The 22,966-nt window shown below is 34.4% G+C and overlaps 4 protein-coding genes and 1 non-coding gene across 7 annotated transcripts; 3 read left to right on the top strand and 2 right to left on the bottom strand.

Moving 5' to 3' along the window:
* Nucleotides 1-323: 323 nt before the first annotated feature.
* LOC112728671 (L-galactose dehydrogenase) lies at nt 324-3,115 on the top strand. Of its 2 annotated transcripts, XM_025778905.3 has the most exons (5): nt 324-731; nt 837-1,065; nt 1,208-1,507; nt 1,975-2,103; nt 2,600-3,115. In XM_025778905.3, the coding sequence occupies exons 1-5, from the start codon at nt 571-573 to the stop codon at nt 2,729-2,731; spliced, it is 951 nt and encodes a 316-aa protein (XP_025634690.1). In that variant the 5' UTR covers nt 324-570; the 3' UTR covers nt 2,732-3,115. The 2 variants fall into 2 exon arrangements, with proteins under 2 accessions (XP_025634690.1, XP_025634691.1); XM_025778906.3 differs by lacking the exon at nt 1,975-2,103 and having other exon boundaries at nt 407-731.
* LOC112728670 (probable protein S-acyltransferase 23) lies at nt 3,107-10,853 on the bottom strand. The gene is made up of 13 exons (XM_025778904.3): nt 10,302-10,853; nt 9,826-9,966; nt 9,132-9,244; nt 8,715-8,794; nt 7,400-7,563; nt 6,549-6,681; nt 6,313-6,412; nt 5,376-5,427; nt 5,063-5,140; nt 4,869-4,967; nt 4,106-4,184; nt 3,861-4,009; nt 3,107-3,568 (listed from the first exon to the last, which is right to left on the bottom strand). Exons 1-13 carry the CDS (start codon nt 10,536-10,538, stop codon nt 3,377-3,379), a joined length of 1,617 nt encoding a protein of 538 aa, XP_025634689.1. The 5' UTR covers nt 10,539-10,853; the 3' UTR covers nt 3,107-3,376.
* Nucleotides 10,854-11,800: 947 nt separating this feature from the next.
* Nucleotides 11,801-14,844, top strand: LOC112728673 (soluble inorganic pyrophosphatase 6, chloroplastic). The gene is made up of 6 exons (XM_025778907.2): nt 11,801-12,106; nt 12,942-13,102; nt 13,557-13,657; nt 13,742-13,923; nt 14,060-14,158; nt 14,510-14,844. Exons 1-6 carry the CDS (start codon nt 11,858-11,860, stop codon nt 14,600-14,602), a joined length of 885 nt encoding a protein of 294 aa, XP_025634692.1. The 5' UTR covers nt 11,801-11,857; the 3' UTR covers nt 14,603-14,844.
* A 280-nt stretch (nt 14,845-15,124) lies between these two features.
* Nucleotides 15,125-15,242, top strand: LOC112731803 (U5 spliceosomal RNA). Its single transcript, XR_003167561.1, has one exon. It is a non-coding gene; the product is annotated as a U5 spliceosomal RNA (small nuclear RNA).
* Nucleotides 15,243-15,528: 286 nt separating this feature from the next.
* LOC112728669 (probable sphingolipid transporter spinster homolog 2) lies at nt 15,529-22,033 on the bottom strand. Of its 2 annotated transcripts, XM_025778901.3 has the most exons (16): nt 21,445-22,033; nt 20,968-21,096; nt 20,453-20,554; nt 19,869-19,973; nt 19,701-19,776; nt 19,221-19,295; nt 18,859-18,961; nt 18,711-18,773; nt 18,394-18,475; nt 18,162-18,262; nt 17,866-17,942; nt 17,556-17,669; nt 17,360-17,479; nt 17,135-17,263; nt 16,952-17,030; nt 15,529-16,735 (listed from the first exon to the last, which is right to left on the bottom strand). In XM_025778901.3, the coding sequence occupies exons 1-16, from the start codon at nt 21,612-21,614 to the stop codon at nt 16,494-16,496; spliced, it is 1,767 nt and encodes a 588-aa protein (XP_025634686.1). In that variant the 5' UTR covers nt 21,615-22,033; the 3' UTR covers nt 15,529-16,493. The 2 variants fall into 2 exon arrangements, with proteins under 2 accessions (XP_025634686.1, XP_025634687.1); XM_025778902.3 differs by lacking the exon at nt 19,869-19,973.
* Between the last annotated feature and the right edge of the window lie 933 nt (nt 22,034-22,966).

Genomic DNA, 22,966 nt, shown 5'->3' on the forward strand with positions numbered 1-22,966 from the left:
ATTTTAAAATTAATGTGTTCTAGTGTGTTCAGTATCCGTGTCATGCACCATGGCACATGAGGTATAGCCAAGGTAGAGAAAATCGAGATTTTACGTGAAATCGAAAAAGTAAATAAAAAACGTAAAACGTAAAATCTTAACAAGATTTAAATCGTAAAATCGTCAGACTTAGTACAAATTTCGTAAAATCGATAAACTCATTTAAAATCGTAATATCGAAAGATTTTAAGAGTTAAATCGAGATTCTAGCTATTATGGGTATAGCACAAATGGTAGATTTGTAATTTGATGCCCTTCTTACAGTTGCATTCGAATTTGAAATATGGGGTTTTTTGGACAGGGACTCGGGCCAACAGCGTAACCCAGGTCCAGTCTCTTCAAAACAAATAGAAGCACAAACTTTTCTGGGCCTTTAACAAGAAAAGTCAAAAGAAGGCAATTTCGAGGAAATGTGACTGAACGCTTTGAAATTGGCAGTTTCAGTTGGCGTCGGTTATTGCCCAGTTTCCTTTTTAATAACACGCTCTTTCTTAGTTTCTTACCTATCACACTCACTCACACTCAATTGCGATGGAGCTGAGGCCGTTGGGCAACACTGGCCTCAATCTCAGCTGCGTTGGCTTCGGAGCTTCCCCTCTCGGCAATGTGTTCGGCGATGTTCCCGAGGAAGATGCTATTGCTTCCGTTCGTCTCGCTTTTCAATCCGGCATCAATTTCTTCGACACTTCTCCGTATCCCTCTTTTCTCTCTCTCCTCTCCTCCAAATCTCAACCCTCTAATTTAAGGGATAAACTTTGCGCTTTTTAATTATTATTATTATTTGGATGAATTTGAAGGTATTATGGAGGCACAGTGTCGGAAAAAGTGCTGGGCAAGGCCTTGAAAGCTCTTGGTGCTCCGAGAAATGAATATATTGTATCTACCAAGTGCGGGCGATATAAGGAAGGATTTGATTTCAGTGCAGAAAGAGTTACTAGGAGCATTGAAGAGAGCTTGCAAAGATTGCAGCTTGACTATGTTGACATATTGCAATGCCATGATATTGAATTTGAGTCTTTAGATCAGGTAGGTTGTTTGATTACTCTTATGCTTCTAATTTGTTGGAAAACTATTTTTCTTTGTGCTTTTTATAAGTTATGACTATGATTGAGGCTTGAGGGGTTTGATTCAGCAACAAGTAATTGTTTTGTCTTTCTTCTCAAGATAGATTGTGAATGAAACAATTCCCGCCCTTCAAAAGCTAAAGGAAGCAGGAAAAACTCGTTTCATTGGCATTACGGGACTTCCTTTGAGCATTTTCACTTATGTGCTTGATAGAGTTCCCCCTGGTTCTGTGGATGTAATACTATCATATTGTCATTACTGTATCAATGATTCAACCTTGGAGGATTTGATACCCTACCTGAAGAGCAAAGGTGTTGGTATTATCAATGCTTCTCCACTATCAATGGGGCTCCTCACCGAGAGTGGTCCTCCACAATGGCACCCAGCTTCACCTGAACTTAAGGTTTGATTATTTTCATGAGTATGTGTATTGATTCTGTTGTGTGCTTCTATTGTCATTAAACCATTATTCAGTTCACATTAGGTTATGAAAAAGGATCTTCAATTAGAGCTTATGAATTATGATCTTACCTGAAAACTTCCTTTTAGCAAGCGTCCAATTTGATTTCGTAACTATTGGTACATGTGTGTATTTAGATGGGATGGAGGGAGATAGAATATAGAACTTAATCTGGTCAGCCTAATGATTTTTTCCCTATATGACCTTTTTATAGGATGATAATGCCTTTTCACGTTAGACAGAATAGGGAATTTATCTTATTAGTCTGATCATCCAAGTACTGTCCTAGTAACTCTTCTCAAACTTCTTTGAGCTATATCTCTTCTGAATCTCTGACTTTTGCTTACAATCTTGTACATCTGTTGCCACACCTAAATTGCTTCTATGGCTTCTACCTTGGAACTTTGCAGTCTGCATGTCAAGCTGCTGCTGCTTGTTGTAAAAAGAAGGGAAAAAACATTTCAAAGTTAGCAATGCAGTACAGCTTGTTAAATAAAGACATCACAACAGTGCTTGTTGGCATCAAGTCTGTGGAACAGGTTCTGCTTCATAATCTCCTGAATTCTCATATTTCATTGTATATACCAATATCATGAATGCAAATGTACGGTCAGTATAATGCATGAAACTTGCTGTTTGGATCTTCTAAGGCTTGTTCGAGAAAAATGGGTGCCTCTGTAAAATATGCAAATATGAGCTGACCTGCACACTTAGATGAACATGTTCAAAATTTGATACTTAGTTCAGGAAATTTTCTGTGAACTGTTATTTGTGGATAGATAGTATCCTGGATTTACCTCATCATGCTGTATCAGTAAAATTTGGCTTCTGCTTTAATGATGATGAAGAAAACTAATAACCAGAAGCTTATGAGTAGTTGAAAAAAACAGTAAATTCCTTCCTCCAATGCTGCAACTCGATATTTTTGTGTGCTCATTTTACATGTTAAATGAGCTTAGAATACAATTTATCATGTCAATGAGAACTAGGAACTTTTGTTGACCTGTTCTAACCGGTATAAATCAAACTAATCAGGTGGAACAAAATGTTGCTGCCGCAACAGAACTTGCAACCTCTGGGATTGATCAAGAAGCTCTATCAGAGGTTGAAACCATTCTAAACCATGTTAAAAATCAGACATGGCCTAGTGGGATCCAGAAGAACTGATGTTTTCTCTGACTGACTGGCATTGCCATGAAGAATCCTGCAGTATGCACATTCTCGTTGTTGGGAATGGTCCCTTACCGCTTTTCAGTAAGAGAAATATCTCAGGTAAAGGTCCACCTTGAAAATTATTTGTCATTTATCGTCTAAGTTTCCAAAGCTCTTGATGTCAATTACCAATTACTGGAGAATTATTCCCCATAGGAACCAGTATATGTGTGTGCCTTGTGTGCCTTGCCTTCTCGTAGCTTGTAATTTTTACTTGCAAGATTATCTCTACCTTTCTAGGTTTTATTTTTTTGGTCTTTGCACTTCAATTCAAGACAATTATCTGTGTTAATAACATGGAGTTAAATTTCAGTAATAACCTTAAGTCAATTTAATCAATGATTCTATGATTTCATTCAAACAGTTACAAGGCACACCGGTGAATTCAGTGTAGAACCGTAAATCTTATACAATAACGTAAATGAGACTTGAAACCACGGTTTGCATTTTCTCAAGACCAAAACAGAAACATGGTTTATCCATTTTATGCTTTGCAATCAAATGTACACGTATATCATCCAATGAACAATTTACCCTGCAAATGGACTCTACATATCTACCCATTAAAACTACGGAAATAATATAACAAAGGATGCTCCACTAAGGAGCAGCAATCTGCTGTAACGGACGCCAAGCAATATCATCGTCATTTGTGTGACCTACAAAAACAAAGTCGACACAATTCTTCCAACAGCCGTGGTTATATGGGTTTCTGAACCGTCCATCAGGACCGCGAAGATACTCATAACGCTTCAAATTTGCTATTTCATTTGTCGTCACATTTCGGGCTATCTGCAATATTAGAAATTTATGAACATGAAAAGACATTCATCAACTTGAAAACAATATCTGCCCATGCGTGTGTGATGCCTATATGCAAATTATGTGTATTTCATCAAAGCCTTAACATTTGATAATCATGAAATATGCCCCTTAACTGAATTCCCCAAAAGAATCAAATAAATGAATGAACAGAAAAATGACAAGATACATTGGTTTCCCCACAAATCTCATTTTCTATATGATTACTGATAAAAGACGACAAAAAATAGAGAGATCTAGGGAGTATAGCTTATGCAATCACCATGGAAGCCTGTGTTATCGTCAAACTTGTAGCGGCAAGTAAAATAACAACATCGATCACCAAAAATATGACGACGCCTGGATGGTTAACTAACACATGATGAATCCATGTTTCGTCTGCTGAAAATGCTGGTATAGATGTCCAAATTCCTGTCATGGAAACAACTCAGTTATCTAGTTCAAGTGCAATGATAAATTACAGAACTTCAATGTGTAGGACAGTGCAAAAGGGTTCTTCAAACGTACTCTGAATTGCAATGGCACCAGAAAGTAAAGAAGTCAACGTTCCCATGCAGATGAAAATAAAGAAATCCCTCTTATTACTCTGCAAGATGTATACAATATTAAATCTTGCATGGCTAGTACCAAATTTAAATATTTTTAAAATAAAACAAAATTAAGGAAAAAGAAAATAGCAGCTCAAGGACTATATAATATAAGAAAAAAAATAGTCGTTTACTTAATTGTGATATTTGAAGATATATTACAAGAATGTGATCTCTGAAATGGGAGTGTAATTCAACACCATACAGTTAGAATGCTGACAAATACAAAGGAGGAGCGAGGCCCATGATGCAAACATGTGAAATTATCAACGACATTCTTCTACGTCCGAACACGAGTCCCACTATACCAGTAAACATCACATTTTTGTACCACAATTTAAAAAAAAAAAAAAAAAACACTCATGTACTTCACTTTTAATTTTTCTATATACCACTAGAAAATTTGAAAAACAGAAAGCAGGGAAGGGAGAAAAACAAGAGGAACATCTCATTTCCAAATAAAATATGTAACAGTGTATACGTAAAAACATCAATACTTCATTTATCACCTTAAAGTAGGACCCCTCGCCGATACCTCCCAAAAAAAGAAAGTCCGACATAAGAATGCACCCTTTTTGTTTTTGTAAGAGAGAGGCATTTAATCCATAAGAATGCACTTTTGTTCTACTGAGTAAGAATAACCAACCATAAAAAACAGAAAGGAAAAGAATAACACCTCTTACCTTTCCCACACAATTAGATATCCATGGACAATGATGATCAAACTGTTCCACACAACGCTTACATGTAGGGCAATGCTTGGATCGGATAGGCCTTATTATCTGGATACAATTTGATCAAACTGTATAAGTGATAACTTATTTTGAAATAAGGAAAAATAGACTTTAAATTCTCAAAAGCTGCATATCGTGCAAACCTTGCAGGTAGGGCAAAGTTGAGACCAATTTCCTGCCCAAATAGAGGAACTATTCAGATCAATATTCAGCAATGGATCCTGCAGCAAGCATACAAAATGTAACATTCAGAGATTTTACAGTGTAAAGAAAAACAGAAAATACATCTAAATCAAAAGGTAAAATTAAAGCAAAATTATAGGAGTTGTAACAAGCATTGCACTCCCTGCAATGCACAGAAATCATGCTCAACAGATTACCATTGTTTTGGCTCGGGAACAACATTCACTAACAAGAAAAAGATTTTCACATGATAATCATGTAAGGTGTTCATACCTCTGCATTACCACCCAAGTCTCCCACCCGTTTGATGTAACCAGGATCCTTACTGCATACAGTTGAAATTACATTAATGGTTAGTCTAAATGTCACCTGCAGAAAATATTTCTGATATATCGGCATACAGACAGTAATATAGGCAGCAGAGAAAAATTATAAGAAAATTAATCCTACCTAATGGGACAACGCATAGTTGTTGTAGTAGTGTAGTTGTATCAGGATAGTTTAAATGATTTCTCTATGGTAATGATATTAAACTACATCATTCACTGATCAAAGTAACAATCCCACTTAGTTGAAAATGTGTGGTTGTTTATGTTAGGGCAACTACTCAAATGAAGATGGCAAAAACATCTTTCCATGAAGATGCTTTGTTAAAAAATGTGATTTATTTATTTAGCCACACTTTAAACAAAGACAACACTTTTATAACACATCAAAATCTAACTATACAATCCATCATCCAAGGATCAAAAGAAAATATTTTCATATGAAGACAATTATAAAGTCTTCATGGTAGTATCCACCTTATGTTAATGTGTGGTCATAAATAACTAACTGCAATCATTGTATGACAAACATATGGCATGAATATGCACAGCAAACAGTGTCACTAATCCAATGTCACGAGAATAATCGGCATCAAAATGCCAGAAGATCCAAGGAAAGAATGTGAAATAGCCATCTGCTACTTATTTAAACATTAAATATATGAGGAAAAGCACCTCAGAAGTAAAGATCCTAGGTTAAATTCTAATGCTATCATACGACACTTGTAAAAGTTTAGCATATCTGCATCCTACAAAATTTCTTATTTTTACATTCATCACCTTTCAATATGGTTTACTACTCTTCTACATCTTATATCCTAAATGCATCTCATGAGGAAATCATATCACACACAAAAGAAAGATTCCATGACAAAGAAAATTACCTACTACACCTATAAAACATAATCAGGGAACCAACTGCCAGAGAAAGAGCTGTCCACGCCCAAAGTCCAACAACAGCAGTAATCTTTTTAAGACCAGGAGCTGGCACAAATGTGAAAGATTCAGCAAGTCATCTTCATTGAAAAACAAGTAATATATTTGTGCATGTGTGTGTGTGTAATATATGTTTGTGAATTTGCGCCTCTGACACAGCAAAGTGGCACACAATTCAAAGTACCTGTAACAACCGAGTTGATGAAGAGAATCATACAAAAGACTATAACAAACAATAACAAGGGAGCATAACCAACTTCTGTCAACTTCCCACCGCAAATTTTGTCTTGGTTGCTATGTGCCCGTAGTTGATTAGACTGCAAACATAAGCAAATACATAGTCAGTTACAGGGCTTATACAATTATAATTGTACAAACAATGCAACAGGGCAGCATTCCCATGTAATTTTCATAAGCATAATTTGCCAGTTCACACTATTGGCATTTCTCTAATTAATTTGGCAATTTCTGCCAGATGCAACCATCCCGCATCCAGCCAACTTCAGAAAGGATGAAAGAAAAATCCTAGACAATAGAAAAAATTTCAACAATCCGATAGACATTCTTTTTTATTCTATAACACCTTAATACTGAGTTCCTTTCAGTTGGAAAGTAAAACAATATCAAACAAATTCATGATCAAGTGAAGATAAATCAATATCAAACAAATTCATGATCAAGTGAAGATTATTATTCAGGTTTCATATTAAAATCTTCTCTTTCGTTGTATATTTTACTACTTACGAATTCCCGCATTTTAAGATAGAGAAAAGGAAAAGTAGCAAAATTAGCTTTCAGTACTTTCATGTTTTAAAATATAAAATGGAAATTATCTTGAACCAATTAGCAGACAAAATCATGGCAAGGCACCACTCTAGTTGGCATGCACATAAACCTATGTGTACATAGGCCTGTGATCCCCTGCACTCAGCAAAACTAAATTAAATTACTAATTACCACAGTTCTCATAGAGAATGTTCCCAAAGAAATAGCGAAATACACAACCAATGGCCTCATCAATACAATGTTACGTACAAGGAAAAGAGCGACATGCCGATGACCTTTATCATGTGCAAGCTGCACTGGAGTGCTTCCAGCATTGTCCTTCACTGTTAGTTCTTCTTTGGTGCCTGCATGAACAAGCACAGCACACACCTCCGCGTATCCTCTTAATGCAGCCCAGTGCAATGGAGTGCAACCTATACCAGTTTCAACACGTATTAACTTATTTTAAAAGAAAAAAAAAAAAAAAGAAACCTAAAATGCAAACAAAACAGAAGCTAAACCATATAACTAATGATCGGTTAAAAAAACAACAACAAAGCCTTATCCCACTAGATGGAATTGGCTGCATGGATCAAACAATTCCATTGCATCCTATCATGTATCATATTTGCAGTGAGATTGTTCACATAGAGATCTAGCTTGATCACCTCATACAAAGTCTTTTTAGGTCTTCCTCTGCTTGTAAACCCTAGTCCATCTTCCATCTAATCCACCATTCTCACTAGATGCTATACCAGTCTTCTCCATATATGTCCAAATCACATAAGGCGAAATTCCACCATCTTTTCAACAATAGGTTCTACTACAAGACTACAACTTTCTCGCTCATATCCTCATTTTTTATTATGTCCATATGCGCATGACCACTCATCCATCAACATATCCTCGTTTCGGACGCACTAAACTTATATTCATGTTCACCCTTCGTCGTCCAACAATTTGTTCCATGCAACATAGTCAATCTAATGGCGGTGCAATAAAATTTACCTTTAAGTATTAAAGATACTTTTTGTCGCATATAAGCCTGAAGCATTGCGTCATTTTGACTAACTTGCTTGAATCCTATGATTCACATCATCTTCTATTTCTCCATTGTCCTGGATACCATAATCAATATATTTAAATCTCTTTTGGTATGATGTTATCTCCAATCTAAACTTCTGAGTTAGTGTTTCTCCTTCCACCATTAAACTTGCACTCCATATACTCTATCTTAGGACGACTTATTCTCAGACCATGTTCCTCCAAAGCTTGTCTCCACGAAACCTTCTCATTTACTGGTGTTATAATTAATGATAAAAATTCAAACTTGCATTATTATCATCACACATAAAGAACATAACAAAATATTCCCTTTGGTATCAATTAATTGTCCACTTAGGAAACTACTATCCTAGGAAAGACTGTCTACTACACAATACCATAAATGTCGATCTATCATAACAACTGCTGCCTTCATAGGTTATATCTCATCTTGGCATCAAATAGAATGACACCAATATATAGCAATAGACAATTCAGGGTTTACACATGCATATAGCAATGAAAATCCATCTTGGCATACCATCTTTATCTTGTCTCCTTTGACTAGCATCTCTGAAGAGAAGCAATCTTACTGTATCAACAAATCCCTTATATGCAGCCCTGGTCATAAAAATCAAGAATTTGATAAACAAAGTGAAAAAATAATCAGCATCTTCAATGTAATTAGTTTTTTTTTTTTTTTAATTTGCAATCACTTAGAGTAGGCTTCAACAATATGACATATTACACTTACAAACCTAATCAAAACTCAGAAGAAGAAAGATCTCATTCCAACAAATTAATTAGCGCAACAGTAGAATTAGATAAGTAGTTTAATGAGTGTATTGAAATAAAAAACAAGATACTGATGGAAGAACTATAATGCTGACTACCAAGTATCTAACAAGCAATCTTTAAAAAACAAAAAATTATAGCAATCAAAAGCATTACAACATACCAAAGAAGAGGACTCCTTCCATCATTATCAGGCACGTCAAAATCAGCATGGTACTTTACAACAATGTGGTTTAAGAAAGCTGTTTGTCCATATTGTGCTGCAACATGAGCTACCTACACAACACAGATAACTATCAAAATAACACAATACCGGAAACATAGATTTAATTTTACACATTTTGAGGAAAAAAGTGATTGTTTACATAAATTTACATACAGCAATGTCAACCAGGTCTGATCACCCAGACACCCAACTCATATCAGTAGGCTGGATGCAGGGATTTGGTTAAACAGGTATGGATTGTTGATCATTGGTCTTATGCTCAGAGCTCTACCAAAACACGCACTAGTTACACTGTCTCAATAAATACCCTTGAGTAAAGTAAAATAAAAACCCTTCACCGTGCTTCTTTCACCCAATACATAATGCTTAAGATCTAAACTGGCCTCAACAATAATATATAGTTGAAATAAAATTATCACTTTTAACACTTCAGTGAAAAGTACATATCCACATGGGTATTCCGTAGGGGACAAAATCGGGTACACAGGTATTACCAGGGTATAATGATTTGAATATTGACAGCTTTTAGAAAACGGCTGCAGGTGAGTATAAGTCAAGTAACTAATTCAATTTGAATATGAATATGAATGTTAACTTAAAAAATAAATAAATTAAAACATAGAAAATATACCCGATATCCATTTATGTCTGTGGCTTCAACCCGAGCTCCATTCTCCAAGAGCACATCGGCAGATGGAATGGAACCCCGAACTGCTGCCCAATGCAATGCCGTTTGTTGATTGTGGTCAGCAGCATTGACATCAGCCCCGTGCTTCATAAACAAGCAAACACCCACCAAGTAAACTTAGACCTCATCCAACCCAAAATTAAAGCATTTCCAGTTATATTAACTTCACACATAGCCCAGACCCCACCCCCACCCCCATCCCATTCTTTTTCTTTTCTCCTACAGAAAGTTCCACATAAAACCACCAATTTCCCAGAGTAAAAATCCAAACTTGAATGAGAAGGCGAAATCAGCTTATCTTTCCAAAAAATACCCAACTTTGTTATCATAAGACCTAAGCTAAGGCACAAAGAAAATATTATGAAAAAGAAACGAAATGCGATTATTCCCCAGGACACGAAATGGAATATTAGTAATACCTGAATGAGATAGTGGGCAATTTCATGGAAGTTGTTAAGGCAAGCCCATTGAAGAGCGTAATAGCCATTCCCATCGGGAACGGTAACGGAGGCACCGTCATGTTCGACGAAATTCCTCAATTTTTGTAAGTCACCGTAGGTGGAGGCAGTGTAGACGTCGGTAATGGGAGGCTGCTGGTAAGTTTCGTTGGGTTTGGAGTCCGACGATGTTACCACCTCGATCTCCGACGACGCCATTTGGGGTTTGGATTCGGGTTTTTGTCAGCTAAACCTAAACGATGCGGATTCCATTGAGATTGCGGGAAAAAAAAAATAGAAGAATTAGGGCTTGAAAGGGTCAAGATTGGAGTGCGAATCAAAATTGGAGGAATTGGAGTTGGAATTGACGATTTGTTTTTTGGTTGTCTGAGAAATCAAAGGAGAGAGAATCTTGTCCTGTCGAGTTGGGTTAGGATGTTTCAGAAGCTTCTCCGCGCAATGACGGCTAGCCGCCCCCAATTTGCCAAAAACTTCCAAATTCAACTTCTTCCTTTTTTCTCTTTTTCTCTTCTTTTCCTTTTGTATTTGTACCTAATAATAATAATAATAATTAACAAATTCCTTTTGGTAAATATTCATATACATATACAATTCTTTTAATGTGAAATTGAATAATAATTAAAAATTATTAAATAATTTGATATAATTGATTTTATTATTTAAGAATTTTAAATATTAATTTTATACAAATAAGAGTACTCTTATAATTGATTTTATTATTATTATTATTGAGTATATATATATATATATATATATATATATATATATAAGAATTTAATGAATAAATTTATCATTATTTTTATCTAAAAATACAAAAAATTATGGTATAATATTATTATGTAATTAATAATAATAATAAATAAATAAATAAATTTATTAGAGATTATTTTACAAGAAATTCAAAGTTAAAACTGTTTGATATTTTGGTATTTAATATAATCAAAAGATGTACTATTTTAAAAAATATGTATTTAATATAAATCTAAATTAAAATATTTTTTTTAATACATATTTTTAATATAAATATATATTTTTTTTATATATAGGACATCTTTTGATTATATTAAATATAAAAATATTAAATAATTTTAATTTTAAATTTTTTGTAAAATAAATTCTAATAATTTTATTATTATTATTATTATTATTGAGTTACTATATATATATAAGAATTTAATAAATAAATTTATCATTATTTTTGTTCGAAAAATAAAAAAAAATAGTATAATATTATTGTGCAATTAATAATAATAATAATTTTATTTTATTTTTGGATGGGAGACTATTATGTCTAACAGAGAGAAACGTTGGGGATTGATTTGTATATTAGTTTTTTTTGGACTAAAATGTCCGTTTTTAAAATTTTTGGAGACTGATTTAGTAATTATTCTGTCGGAAAATGAACTGACACTGATTTGTCTGCCGAATAAAACCTTAGAGATTGATTTGTGTATTAAATTTTTTTTAATGAATCAGAAGAAGTACCGAGTCTCACACTGATCGGAACTGAGTTTATTATGGCAGCCGTCACTACAAGAGCTATAACCATGGCTGCCACCAGCTGCAGCTCCAGATTCATAACCAAAAGCCCATTACTGGTGAGGCACAAGCTTCTTGCTCAGAATGCTCTCAACCTTCGTCGTTCCACTTCTAAGAAATCTTACACCTGCAGCGCCATCTACAACCCCGACGTTCTCGTCAAGGAGGAAGGCCAACCTCAGACCCTCGATTATAGGGTTTTCTTCCTTAACAAATCTGGCAAAAAGGTTCTTTTCCCATTCCTTTTTAACTTTGTTCCACAATTCGATTATTTTGTTCTATATCTGTTGTTTTGCAGTATTGTAATTTTCGGATATGGTTGAAACTAGAGAAATGTGATCCTGTGCCTTAACATCTTACTTTCATCCGTGACTCATTTTTGCATTTCATCGAACATTCTTTGATCAGTTGAAACCGTAGGAGAAAAGTAGTGGAAACCCTTTTTCCTTTATGAGAATTTTGCTGGAATGTTGGCATGTGGATCTAGTTTCTGTATTTTGACTTTTGACTGATCAAAATTAAGATGAGCATCTTTTGCTTTAGTTTGCTGTCTAGTATGTTACAAAGTCCAATTGAGCCTGAGTGATTCAGTTTTGTATACACATTGTGTGGGAGTACATGTACTATAAGAGTGTATTGGTGAGTTTCATTTTGGAGGAAAAGAGAGAGAAGGGAAAAGGTTTTGAAAGTAAATTAGACTACTATTACCCTCGCCCCCCCTTTCTCGCGTCCCTTCCCTCTCTTTCCCTTCTAAAATGAGAACTGTAATCTCACCTTAAGTGTTTGCTTTATTAAGGAGTTTGTTGTGGGATAGTGACAACCGATTTTGATGAACTTCAGATTTCAGAAGCTAGTTGAGATTAATGCCATTCATATGTGCTTCTTCTTGGCATCCTTTCCAACTTTTCTGTGTGTAATAAAGAAATCAAGGGCACGTGACATTGAACTGATAGGAATTAGGAAATGTGAAACATCTTGTATGACTAGATATGGAAAGAAGAATGTTGTAAGAATGAGTTGTATCCTTGTAACCACTGAAATGATTTAGTGAAAAATATGCAGGTTTCTCCTTGGCATGATATTCCATTGCGATTAGGTGATGGTGTCTTCAATTATATTGTTGAAATACCAAAAGAATCTAATGCAAAGATGGAGGTCGCAACTGATGAGCTATATACTCCCATAAAGCAGGATACCAAAAAGGGAAAGCTTCGATATTACCCGTAAGATTCAAATTTGGAGTGGTCTTTCTGTTTCAGTTACTGCATAATTTGGTGCTGGTATCCTAGACCTAAATAATCAAAAATTCTGTTGTTTAAAATTGGTCCAATCAGCTGGCACAGACCATGGAAATACCTATCAATATTTAGCAATTATAGCTCCTTCTCAACACCCCCCTTTTCTTTTCTTTTCTTTTTTTTTCATTTTCCTCATAAATTTAAGAGGTTAGCTTAATTTTAATATAAACCTCTTGTCCTCATCCCACTAAGACCTTTTGTAGTACTTTTACCTTTATTAATGGATCATTCGCATTCAAATGTCCTATGGGCTGTCTTCTTCACCAGTTGCTATTTATATATTTCTGTAAATCTATATAGGAGCTTCAACACCCATTCCCCACCTTTTATAATTAGCCCTGCTCCTAAGATGAAGCATATGTTTTTGCATACTCTGCAGCTATAATATACATTGGAACTATGGCTTACTTCCTCAAACCTGGGAAGACCCATCTTTTTCCAACTCCGATGTTGAAGGAGCATTTGGAGATAATGATCCAGGTAGTACATTACTTGCTATCATAAATTGGAGATTTTAACAAATATTTTTCTTAGTCCAAAACATGTAAAAATGTTTATCTGCAGTTGATGTGGTTGAGATTGGTGAACAACGGAGACAGATAGGTGAGGTTCTGAAGGTCAAACCCTTGGCTGCATTAGCCATGATTGACGAGGGAGAACTTGATTGGAAAATAGTTGCAATCTCATTAGATGATCCAAAAGCTTCTCTTGTGAATGATGTTGATGATGTTGAGAAGCATTTTCCTGTGAGTTCTACTGCTAAACTATGTCATGATTTATTTCTTAAGTTTCTTCTCTGTCATTTAGTTGTGTGCAACTGTAACGCAAAATTCCAAAATGTAAAGAGTTTTTGTCAGGATCTAACACAGTGATTGTCTTCAGGGCACACTCACTGCTATTAGGGACTGGTTCAGGGACTACAAGATACCCGATGGAAAGCCTGCTAATAAATTTGGTCTTGGCAACAAGGCAGTGAATAAGGTATTCCATTACTTGAATCACTTGGTGGTGCAAATAACCCTTAAAATTCTGTATACTTTCTTTGAGCTTCAAGTTAGCATTATAATATTTTCCTAAGTGAGCCAGTGGTAGTTGTTTGGGTACTCAATTTAGAAAATTACCTTCTCAACTGTATTTTTTCAAAAATAATGTTTTCATCAAGGACTACTATGTGCATATTCTAAGATTAGTATATGGGTCTGGCAAAATAAATCAGTAACATGAAAGATAAAAGTGCGACATGTAGTAACTGTAGCGTTGTCATAATCGATATACCATGGTAAATGCCCTGTTTTGGTCTAATTCTGTTATAAACTTAAATTTGGCAAACAGGATTATGCGCTTAAGGTAATCAAAGAGACTAATGAGTCATGGAGTAAACTTATCAAGAGATCAATTCCTGCAGGAGAGCTGTCATTGGTGTAAATGCATCGGGGGATTGCAGTTATTCAGTTACATTCTATACAGTTCGATGTATGAGTTTGCAATGCAAGCACTTCTATTTAGCGTCGTCCCCTTTATATCTGTTTCATATCAAATGCCGTTTTCACCAGGCGTTTGTTCAATATCAACCATCTAATGTATTCTACATTTTTCTTTTTGCCTTACTGTATTAATTTTTTGAATTTTAGTGAATAAGATAAATGGTTCTATCGTTCCATAATCAATAGTATGGCCGATTGTGAATGATGAAACAAACCATTGAATTGAATTAGGCTTGGAAGAAACGTATGACAAGATGATTATGTAGCAAGAATAAACATGACCACTGGATGCAAACTTTGCTGGCTAAGGCAAGAATATGATACCTTTTTCTTATTTTATTTTTTGGACATAAGAATATGATACCGTTTTTGAACAAGTTAAGTCCCGCATCGCCCAACACAATCAAATTTCTAGTAATCAAAATATATATAAGGCAACCTTGGTCAGCCTGTTAAACCACGGAGCTGTGCAGTGAGCACAGAACAAACTATTCTTTCGCCTTTTACTAAAGAATACCGTGTGCTCGCTGCAATTAGCAGCATACGCTAATTTTTTGAGAGGAACCTTCGTTTCGAGGGTTCCTACCCAAGTCTAGTGTAAACTTTTTTAAGTTTTAATTTAATTATCGTAGTTGTATAAAAGCATTATCCTTTTAAGCCGAAAACCCAAGTTTAGTTTAACTTTTTAAGTTTTAATTTAATTATGATAGTGGTATAAAGGCATTAGCATGCTAAGCAGAAGCAGATAATCATTACTAACAGCTTCATGGTATTTACATTTTCAACATGAGCGACAACCCTTTTTCCAAAAAGGAGACAGTGTGATTTTTTATCTTTGATTTTTTACTTTGTAAGTGGGACCAGAAATAAATAAGAGAGAGAATAATAAATAGTTAGATTAAGCACATATCATCCAGTTTTTTTTTTTTCACCGGATTCACTCCCCCTTTTTTGGACATTATTATACCTAAGATATAAATTGTGATTCTATCAAATGATAACTGGAAATTAAGGAAAGACATTAGCAGGTGCAGAGTTGAAGCGCTTGATCGAACGTGGTGTTGTCGGAAGCCGCTTTGGGAATGAGATTGCAGTTGAGAAGCCATGTAAGTGCTGAATCTTTGAAGCGTTTGAAAGTAGATGCAGATGGAGAAGAGAAGGGTGGTGGTGGGGTATGTGATTTGGCATTGTAGTGCGAGAGAAAGAGCATTGCGGCGGTAGGTGCCATGGAAAGGATGATGATGAAGCTAAAACCAACGTTGCGTTATTTATAATTTTATTTTATGTATGAAAACTCATTCTGTGGGCACTAATTATCAAAATATCCGAGGGGCCACTAAAACCATGGAAAACCAAGCCTGAGGCTGAAGGCCGCTGATTTCTTCTGCAACCTCTGTTTTAGTCTCATACCAATCCTGAGTGCTGATCTTTATTTTACACGTGCACTGATAAGTGATGGATGTCATTGGATGACCACCACCTTGCTTTTGTACATGGCAACTTCATGCTTGTATCTCATCTCATCAAATATATCATTTTTTATTTTTAAATTATATCTTATTATCTATTTATAGAAAAAGTAATTTTTCTAGTTATTATTTAAGATTCAGATCCAATATTTACCATCTTAACTAAATAGAGTCACTTAACATGGATTGGATGGAGAGAATGCTATTCCTTTATTTCAGCTAATGAAAAGCAAAAACATGCTTACATTAATTATTAAAGAGAAGCAAAAAAATAATAATGCTATATTACTATTTACACTTGCTACAACTATCACTGTGCCAAATAAATTGTGCTTCAATAGGAATGAAGTTAAAGAAAATTCATCATTGGGGTTTAGGAGGAGGTGGTGTTTCTCCACTCTTCTCTTCAACTGATGGTGTAGGAAGTGGTATTTCAGGAAATGGTTTTCCTCTAGTTTTCTCTTCTTCTACTGATGGTGTCGGAAGTGGTGTTTCTCCAGTTTTCTCTTCAGGCAATGGCTGAGGCTGAGACTGAGGTTGAGGCTGAAGCTGAGATTGAGGTTCACTATCTTCATTATACCTATCCACACTATGCATAAATATTCCTGCCACAATATCAAAGTTTTTTTTTGTTATTACACAAATTCGTATTCTTTGCCTACAAGACAAGCTAATGCTCATGTGGCCAACATGCATCCATCATTGATTTGATCATAGAATAATCATACGTATTGCTCTTTTTATAGTAATGATGAGTCAAACAAGTTGGCAATATGAGATGTTTGTAGCAAATCAAGAGAAAGTTGGCAAGATTGACTGACCTACAAACCATATAGCAGCTGCTGGAAAAAATATAGTTGATAGAATCAATGCGGTCGTTCTCCAGTTGTTGATACGATCCTGCATTACAAATATGCAAAGATAAACCACGAGAATAATGTTCATAACTGAAATGGGAAGAAGAAAAAGAAGGAAGAATTGTTGAATGCCTAAAAAAGACTAACCTGGAGAACTCCAACGAGAGGCGAGGAAGGTACATCGCCGAAGATATGTATGGCAACAGTGGACATTGCCATAGATAAGGGCCTCAAGCTTGGTTTGACACAATGGAGACATACATAATTCACAGGACCCTAAATATGTGCAATAATAGATCATTGAGAATGTAATAACATCTTAGTTCTCACCATGAATTTCAATGATCAGTCTAAACAGAAAATGAAAAATACCTGAGTTGCAAAAACAAGAAGTTCGCCAATAGCGAAAAGCGCGAGGAAGCCATACTGGCTTCTGAATAAGAAGGCACCAAAGCAAAATGCTCCACCAACCAATGTTGTCAGCGAGAGAAGCTGCAAACAAAAGTGGAACTCTGGTATGAAGGGCAAGCCACAAACAGGTATGAAGAAGTGCCAGAATCTCACCAACCTTAAATGCATTTGATAGGGAGTTAGTCATGAAATCAAGAGCAAAGCCTCCTGCTAATGTGCCCAATATTCCACATACAACTGTGATTCCTCCAAACATCATATCTGCATTAGTCTGCCAAGGTAAAATGTCCTTAGTTTAACAATAATCATACCAATAATATTATGGTTTAAGCTGTGTATTATCTTAAAATAACACAATCTATATCTCATTTATGCAAGCTAAAATTCACAGTAGAATTGTAGAAAGAAGCAACCGTGTCAATAAAATCGTAAACATACATGTGGTCATTAGACAAACGAAGTCTCACCATATGATATATGCTATAACCAGCTTTCGGGCCCCAATATGAGTAAGCACCTATAACAAAGTTGTATGCTATGTAACCTGCAAATATTCAAGTAATAAAACTGAATGAAGAGACAACACAAAACAAAATGACTCGTAAACTTAGGAGCTGTATAGTTTGAGATGATGGTGCTAAGGTCATAAGTGAGTAAAGTAAGGTGGTTATATAGCAGGCTTCTGACATGAACTTAACAACAATACTATTAAAGTTAAGGAAATAAGTTGATGCATTAGTAAACCAGTAAGCAGAACAAGTACCTAGAACAGTGACGACAAAAATCTTATCAAGCAAAAGTTCTTTCATATCTTGAAAAAATTGTGAGAACTGATCTGATATTGCGGGGGTTCCAGATTTTGACCTGAAATAAGATAAGAATCAACCAATTGTAATTTGAAATACATAATCAATGGCCACTATAGGAGCCAATTAATCATTAATTTACATTAAAGAAACAACTTTATAAATGGAGAATAAGTGTATTGTTCTCACTTGGAAGGTTCATGTGAGATTTTATCTCCAACCTCTGCACTCGAGGACACCGACTCATCTTTGCTATTTGAAGCCTCCACATCTATCCATCACATGAATGAAATGGTTTATGGAAAATTGAAGCAAGCCAAGAGAACAGAAACCTAAATTTTTATTGAAAAATAATAGGTGTGTACCACTTCTACTAGGTCTGCTCTGTGGACAGAACATTGTTTTTAATCTTAAGTTAGAGGAATGGTACTATATGAACTGAAATATATTATTAGAAAATGCATTAATGTTATCTCATATAGCACTACTCCAAAATATAATGGCACCTTGAACTCCTGGCACAACTGTGTCAGCGGCCAGCACCTTTGTTGAACCACCCGGAGCCATACCTGTATCAACAAGTAGAGTTCAGAACTTCAGAGATGTTAATTACATTAGAGAATGACATAATATCAATGCAAGACAAACATGCACCTTTCATTTGCAAAGGTTTCAAAGTGAACCCCAATATAGCAAATGGAAGCATTAAAGCAGCCTCCACCCAAAAAGCACAACGCCAACCAAAATGATTTCCAACCTGTTTATAAACAAAGGTAAAATCAAAGAGAGCAAGAAAATACACTGCTACAGAGAAAGGAGTTCATTTGTCATCCAAGTTTTTATTTATCTACAAGCCTAACATTTTACTTCTTTTTACTTTTTGTAACTGTACTTTTCATTCCCTTTTCAAAATTCAGAAAGAAAATTTTGTTTGTCATCCTAAATATAAAGTCATCTCCCTCATCATCTGTTTCTACTAGTATTTATTACTGGTATCAAAACCAAAGGAAACTTACCACGCCACCATAGACATACCCAATTGCATATCCTGCTGGTATACACATGTAAAATATTGCAAGCCACCTTGTTTTCTGATACACAAAACCAGTATAAGAAAAGATTTCTCCAGAAATAAAATAGTTAACACTGGAACTATCAAGAAGGAGGTTGAAGAAAACATTAGTCAGTTCATTTCAGTTCCATATTAGTATATCTATAAACCATTGAAATGAAATCAGGAAATTAGCCTAACATGCAATTGTCAAGATGAAAATAGCATTACATTTACCAGGTATTTATGACCCATTGAATAATGTACATGATACATTTACAGCAGAATTGTTGATGGTCATTCAATTGACTCAAAATCATCCAGAAGTATTGGTTCACAGTTCAATAACTAGAAATATATCAGGATATATGAGCATAATGGACAATGGAGTTATTCCCAGTCTGAGAACATCAGTCATCAGATTAATCCAAGAGAAAAGACAAACCTGAGCAGGTGGGGCACTGTCATCAATGAAAGGTGCTGCAAGACTTATAAATGAAGCTTCACCAACACCAACCAACCTATAGAGAATAACCAAAGCACAAGGGAACAAAAAAGACATCTTACAATTACTACTATTATAAGAACTCAATACAATAGAAGAAGCACTTACATGCGACAGACTGCAATGGACCAGAAATTAAAAGAAAAACCACATCCTAAGGCAGCAATAGTCCAAATTGACAATCCAACTCCAATAAGTCTAAATGGATTCACACTACAAAATATAATAATTATGTAAGGTTTAATATTTACAAAGTGATAGCACGATTATAAATATCATAATGATATGTGCATGTACATGACTGAAATGGTTAAATTTCACTTTCATGGGGAACAATCATAAGAATTGATAGGCTTTGATGAGTGCAATAGCTTTGTTTATAAATAAAGGACAACTTGGATTTCAATATAGTATATCAAGGATTTTTTAAAGTTTGGTCAGTTGTTCAGCTTTCAGAATTTTCATTCATAAAAATGAAATTTCTGAAGATATTTTAGGCTAAATAAAGCTGAACAAAATATCCCAACTAAGTAAAAATTAGTTTAAGATGTATAAAATACAAGAACAATGAACAAAAAATATTTAAAGCTTATGTGCTAAAAACTATAATATTATATAAACCAGCATATTAAGCTTTAACAACTATGCAACAATATGGAGAAAACTATTTCCAAAACAATAAAACAAATTACCTTTTTGCTAGAGATGCAAATATTGGAGAGGCTACGAGTAGTCCTACCATAAAAGTTGATGATAAAACTCCATCCTCGAAATTGCTCAAGTTGAAATCCCCCCTATTCATGCAAGGTTCGACATTAGAAAATTAAGTCCTGAAATTTTGGTACTTCATATTGAACAAATTGCATTACTAAAGGTAATGGCTTGGAAAAAAAAAAAGGTTTTGCACCATGATCTCAATTCCTGTCTCACTTATATCATAGTAACTAAACTTAATCTTGCAATAGTGATTTTTGCCTATTTCAATCGAAAAAAGAGTCCAATTTCTTTTCTGTTATTCAAGGTCAACCATATAAAGGCAACCAACGCAATTTGAACCCTTGACGAAATCCTCTATTCTTGCCTTGAAACAGGAGGAGGGCATGAAACATTCATAAATTGGGTTTTCTTTGTCATGCATTAAAAACATATCCTTTGAAGACACACTCTTAGAAATAAACCCATAAGAGCTAAGAGAAGCATATCATACTGTATTCCAGTTCCAGACGAGCAGGTACCATTGGTGCAAGTTCCTCTGCTTCCATTAACACCATTGCTTGCTATTGCTCCTCGGTCCAAATAGTTTATCAAACTCATAATACAAAACATAGCAAGTAACCTGCAGAATAGAACAGTACAAAATATATTCAGAATTTCCAAATGCACAAAAACCCGTTGGATTGTCAAGTTTCAACTTAATCTACATCCACAATTGATCAAATAAGATGTACTTCCAAGCACACAACGTATTATGCTAAACCAAAAAACAAAAATAATAAAAAACAGTATTCCCACGAAAATTAAATAAAAGACTCAGACTTGCTACCCGTCCTCCAAATCCAACACATACCCAAATTCAAAATTGCAAAAAAGAACCCAACTTTTGCCCCAGAAGCACACTTTTCTTTTTCAGCTCAGATCTATGAAGCAAAAGCAAGTGAGAGGGTTGAAAAGAAAAAAAAATTACATCTTTGGTGTCAACCATGAAGTTGAAGGAATGGTGGTCGAATTTGTTGACATGTCTGTTTCCACGGAAGGCCTTGTCTCCGTTTTGGCCTCAGCAGTGTTAGAAGAAGAAGAAGAAGAAGAAGAAGGTGGAGGTTCAGCCTTTGCTTCATGTTCATGTGACGCCATCATATTATTATCAAATTTAATAATACATACTTTTGACAGTGACCCCCTTTTTTTTTGTTAAAAAATAGACAAAAATAATTAAAAATTTGAAAGAAAGAGGCCTTGTTTCTCTGAGCTCTGTTCTTCTTCTTCTTCTTTGATTCCTTCACTTTCTAGTTTCATCAAACAATGTGATTGGGATGAACTGATTCAATGATTATGCTGCTTTTTGAATTTTGGGCTTGTGTATTTCTTAACAGAATTTGCTGATAAATAGGAATTTGAAGAAATCCTTTTATTTATTTATTTTTTAATATAGTTCGTTAGGATTAGTTATTTCATATTTGTTTATTTATATGTGCTTGTTACTCAGCTGATTATGCTCTCTGGCTTTGCTTCTTCCAATCAGTGTAGATTTTATTGGGTGACAACTAAATTTATCTGTTTCTTATGCTTTTTCTAATTCCTTATCTTACGCATCATCACTTCTTCTGTTTTTCAATCTGACTTATTTTCACTGTTTCTCAATTCAATCTTCTTAGTACTTAGTATCATATTTTTCTTACCAACAGTATCTCCTATCTTTTGGATTTATCTAGTATATATTATTATGAATAAAAATTTTTAATTTTTTTCTTTTAATAAATATAGTAAATGCATTAAAAACTTAAATTGCACATATTTTTCATAAAAAAATTAATTAATAATTTTTAATATGTATTCTTAAATGATATTTGCTAAACTTACAGTATTTTTTAGCTTACGATGAAGATCTTGTGACTTGTGAGTTTTTGTGCCGAAAAAAATAAAACTCGTGCTTTGGAATTTGGGGTTTATACTGTGGCTTGTTATTTTAATATTTCTCTATAGATTTATTTTTCACGAGAGATTTTAATTGTGAGTAAACAGAATCTGTCGCTGTTTAAGCTTGTTATTCTTCTTATGTAAAGAAATTCACGTGTAGTTCTTCTATTTAAAGAAAGAAAAAATTCGAATTATTGACAATAATGGCGATGTCATATGATGGTAAGATTAGAATTGTAACTTAACTAGTAATGTCATGAACGGGTCCCATGAAATTGACACTAAACATAATAATGTTCTTATAATAATCTAATAATTAATTAATAATATAATAATTAGATTACAATGACAATAATTAAAGAAGAAGTTGACGTGGATTGAAGATAACGATTGAACTTTGAAGCGATGTCAAAGTAAAGATGTAATTATAGGGTCAAAATCGTAGTTTTACTTTTACTTCAAATGTTTATTCTCTGAAAATTTTACTTGATCTTAAGTATAATTTTTTTTTCTATTAATCAGATATGTTAGACTCTACTTTATCAACCAATGACCATGATTTAAAATTAACA

This window comes from Arachis hypogaea, chromosome 12 (genome assembly GCF_003086295.3).
Source record: "Arachis hypogaea cultivar Tifrunner chromosome 12, arahy.Tifrunner.gnm2.J5K5, whole genome shotgun sequence".
Taxonomy (NCBI): domain Eukaryota; kingdom Viridiplantae; phylum Streptophyta; class Magnoliopsida; order Fabales; family Fabaceae; genus Arachis; species Arachis hypogaea.

Bases quoted from the DNA above. Each gene is read 5' to 3' on its own strand.
- LOC112728671 (XM_025778905.3), top strand. From the start codon at position 571: ATGGAGCTGAGGCCGTTGGGCAACACTGGCCTCAATCTCAGCTGCGTT. The intron at 732-836 runs GTATCCCTCTTT...ATGAATTTGAAG, and splicing joins AATTTCTTCGACACTTCTCC to GTATTATGGAGGCACAGTGT. The intron at 1,508-1,974 runs GTTTGATTATTT...GGAACTTTGCAG, and splicing joins CAGCTTCACCTGAACTTAAG to TCTGCATGTCAAGCTGCTGC.
- LOC112728670 (XM_025778904.3), bottom strand. From the start codon at position 10,538: ATGGCGTCGTCGGAGATCGAGGTGGTAACATCGTCGGACTCCAAACCC. The intron at 5,428-6,312 runs GTAATTTTCTTT...AACTGTATGCAG, and splicing joins ATGTTTTATAGGTGTAGTAG to TAAGGATCCTGGTTACATCA. The intron at 4,185-4,868 runs GTAAGAGGTGTT...TACATCTTGCAG, and splicing joins TATCTAATTGTGTGGGAAAG to AGTAATAAGAGGGATTTCTT.
- LOC112728673 (XM_025778907.2), top strand. From the start codon at position 11,858: ATGGCAGCCGTCACTACAAGAGCTATAACCATGGCTGCCACCAGCTGC. The intron at 13,658-13,741 runs GTAGTACATTAC...GTTTATCTGCAG, and splicing joins ATTTGGAGATAATGATCCAG to TTGATGTGGTTGAGATTGGT. The intron at 14,159-14,509 runs GTATTCCATTAC...TTTGGCAAACAG, and splicing joins GCAACAAGGCAGTGAATAAG to GATTATGCGCTTAAGGTAAT.
- LOC112728669 (XM_025778901.3), bottom strand. From the start codon at position 21,614: ATGATGGCGTCACATGAACATGAAGCAAAGGCTGAACCTCCACCTTCT. The intron at 21,097-21,444 runs GTAATTTTTTTT...TCTATTCTGCAG, and splicing joins TCATGGTTGACACCAAAGAT to GTTACTTGCTATGTTTTGTA. The intron at 19,974-20,452 runs GTAATTTGTTTT...TATATTTTGTAG, and splicing joins TTTGCATCTCTAGCAAAAAG to TGTGAATCCATTTAGACTTA.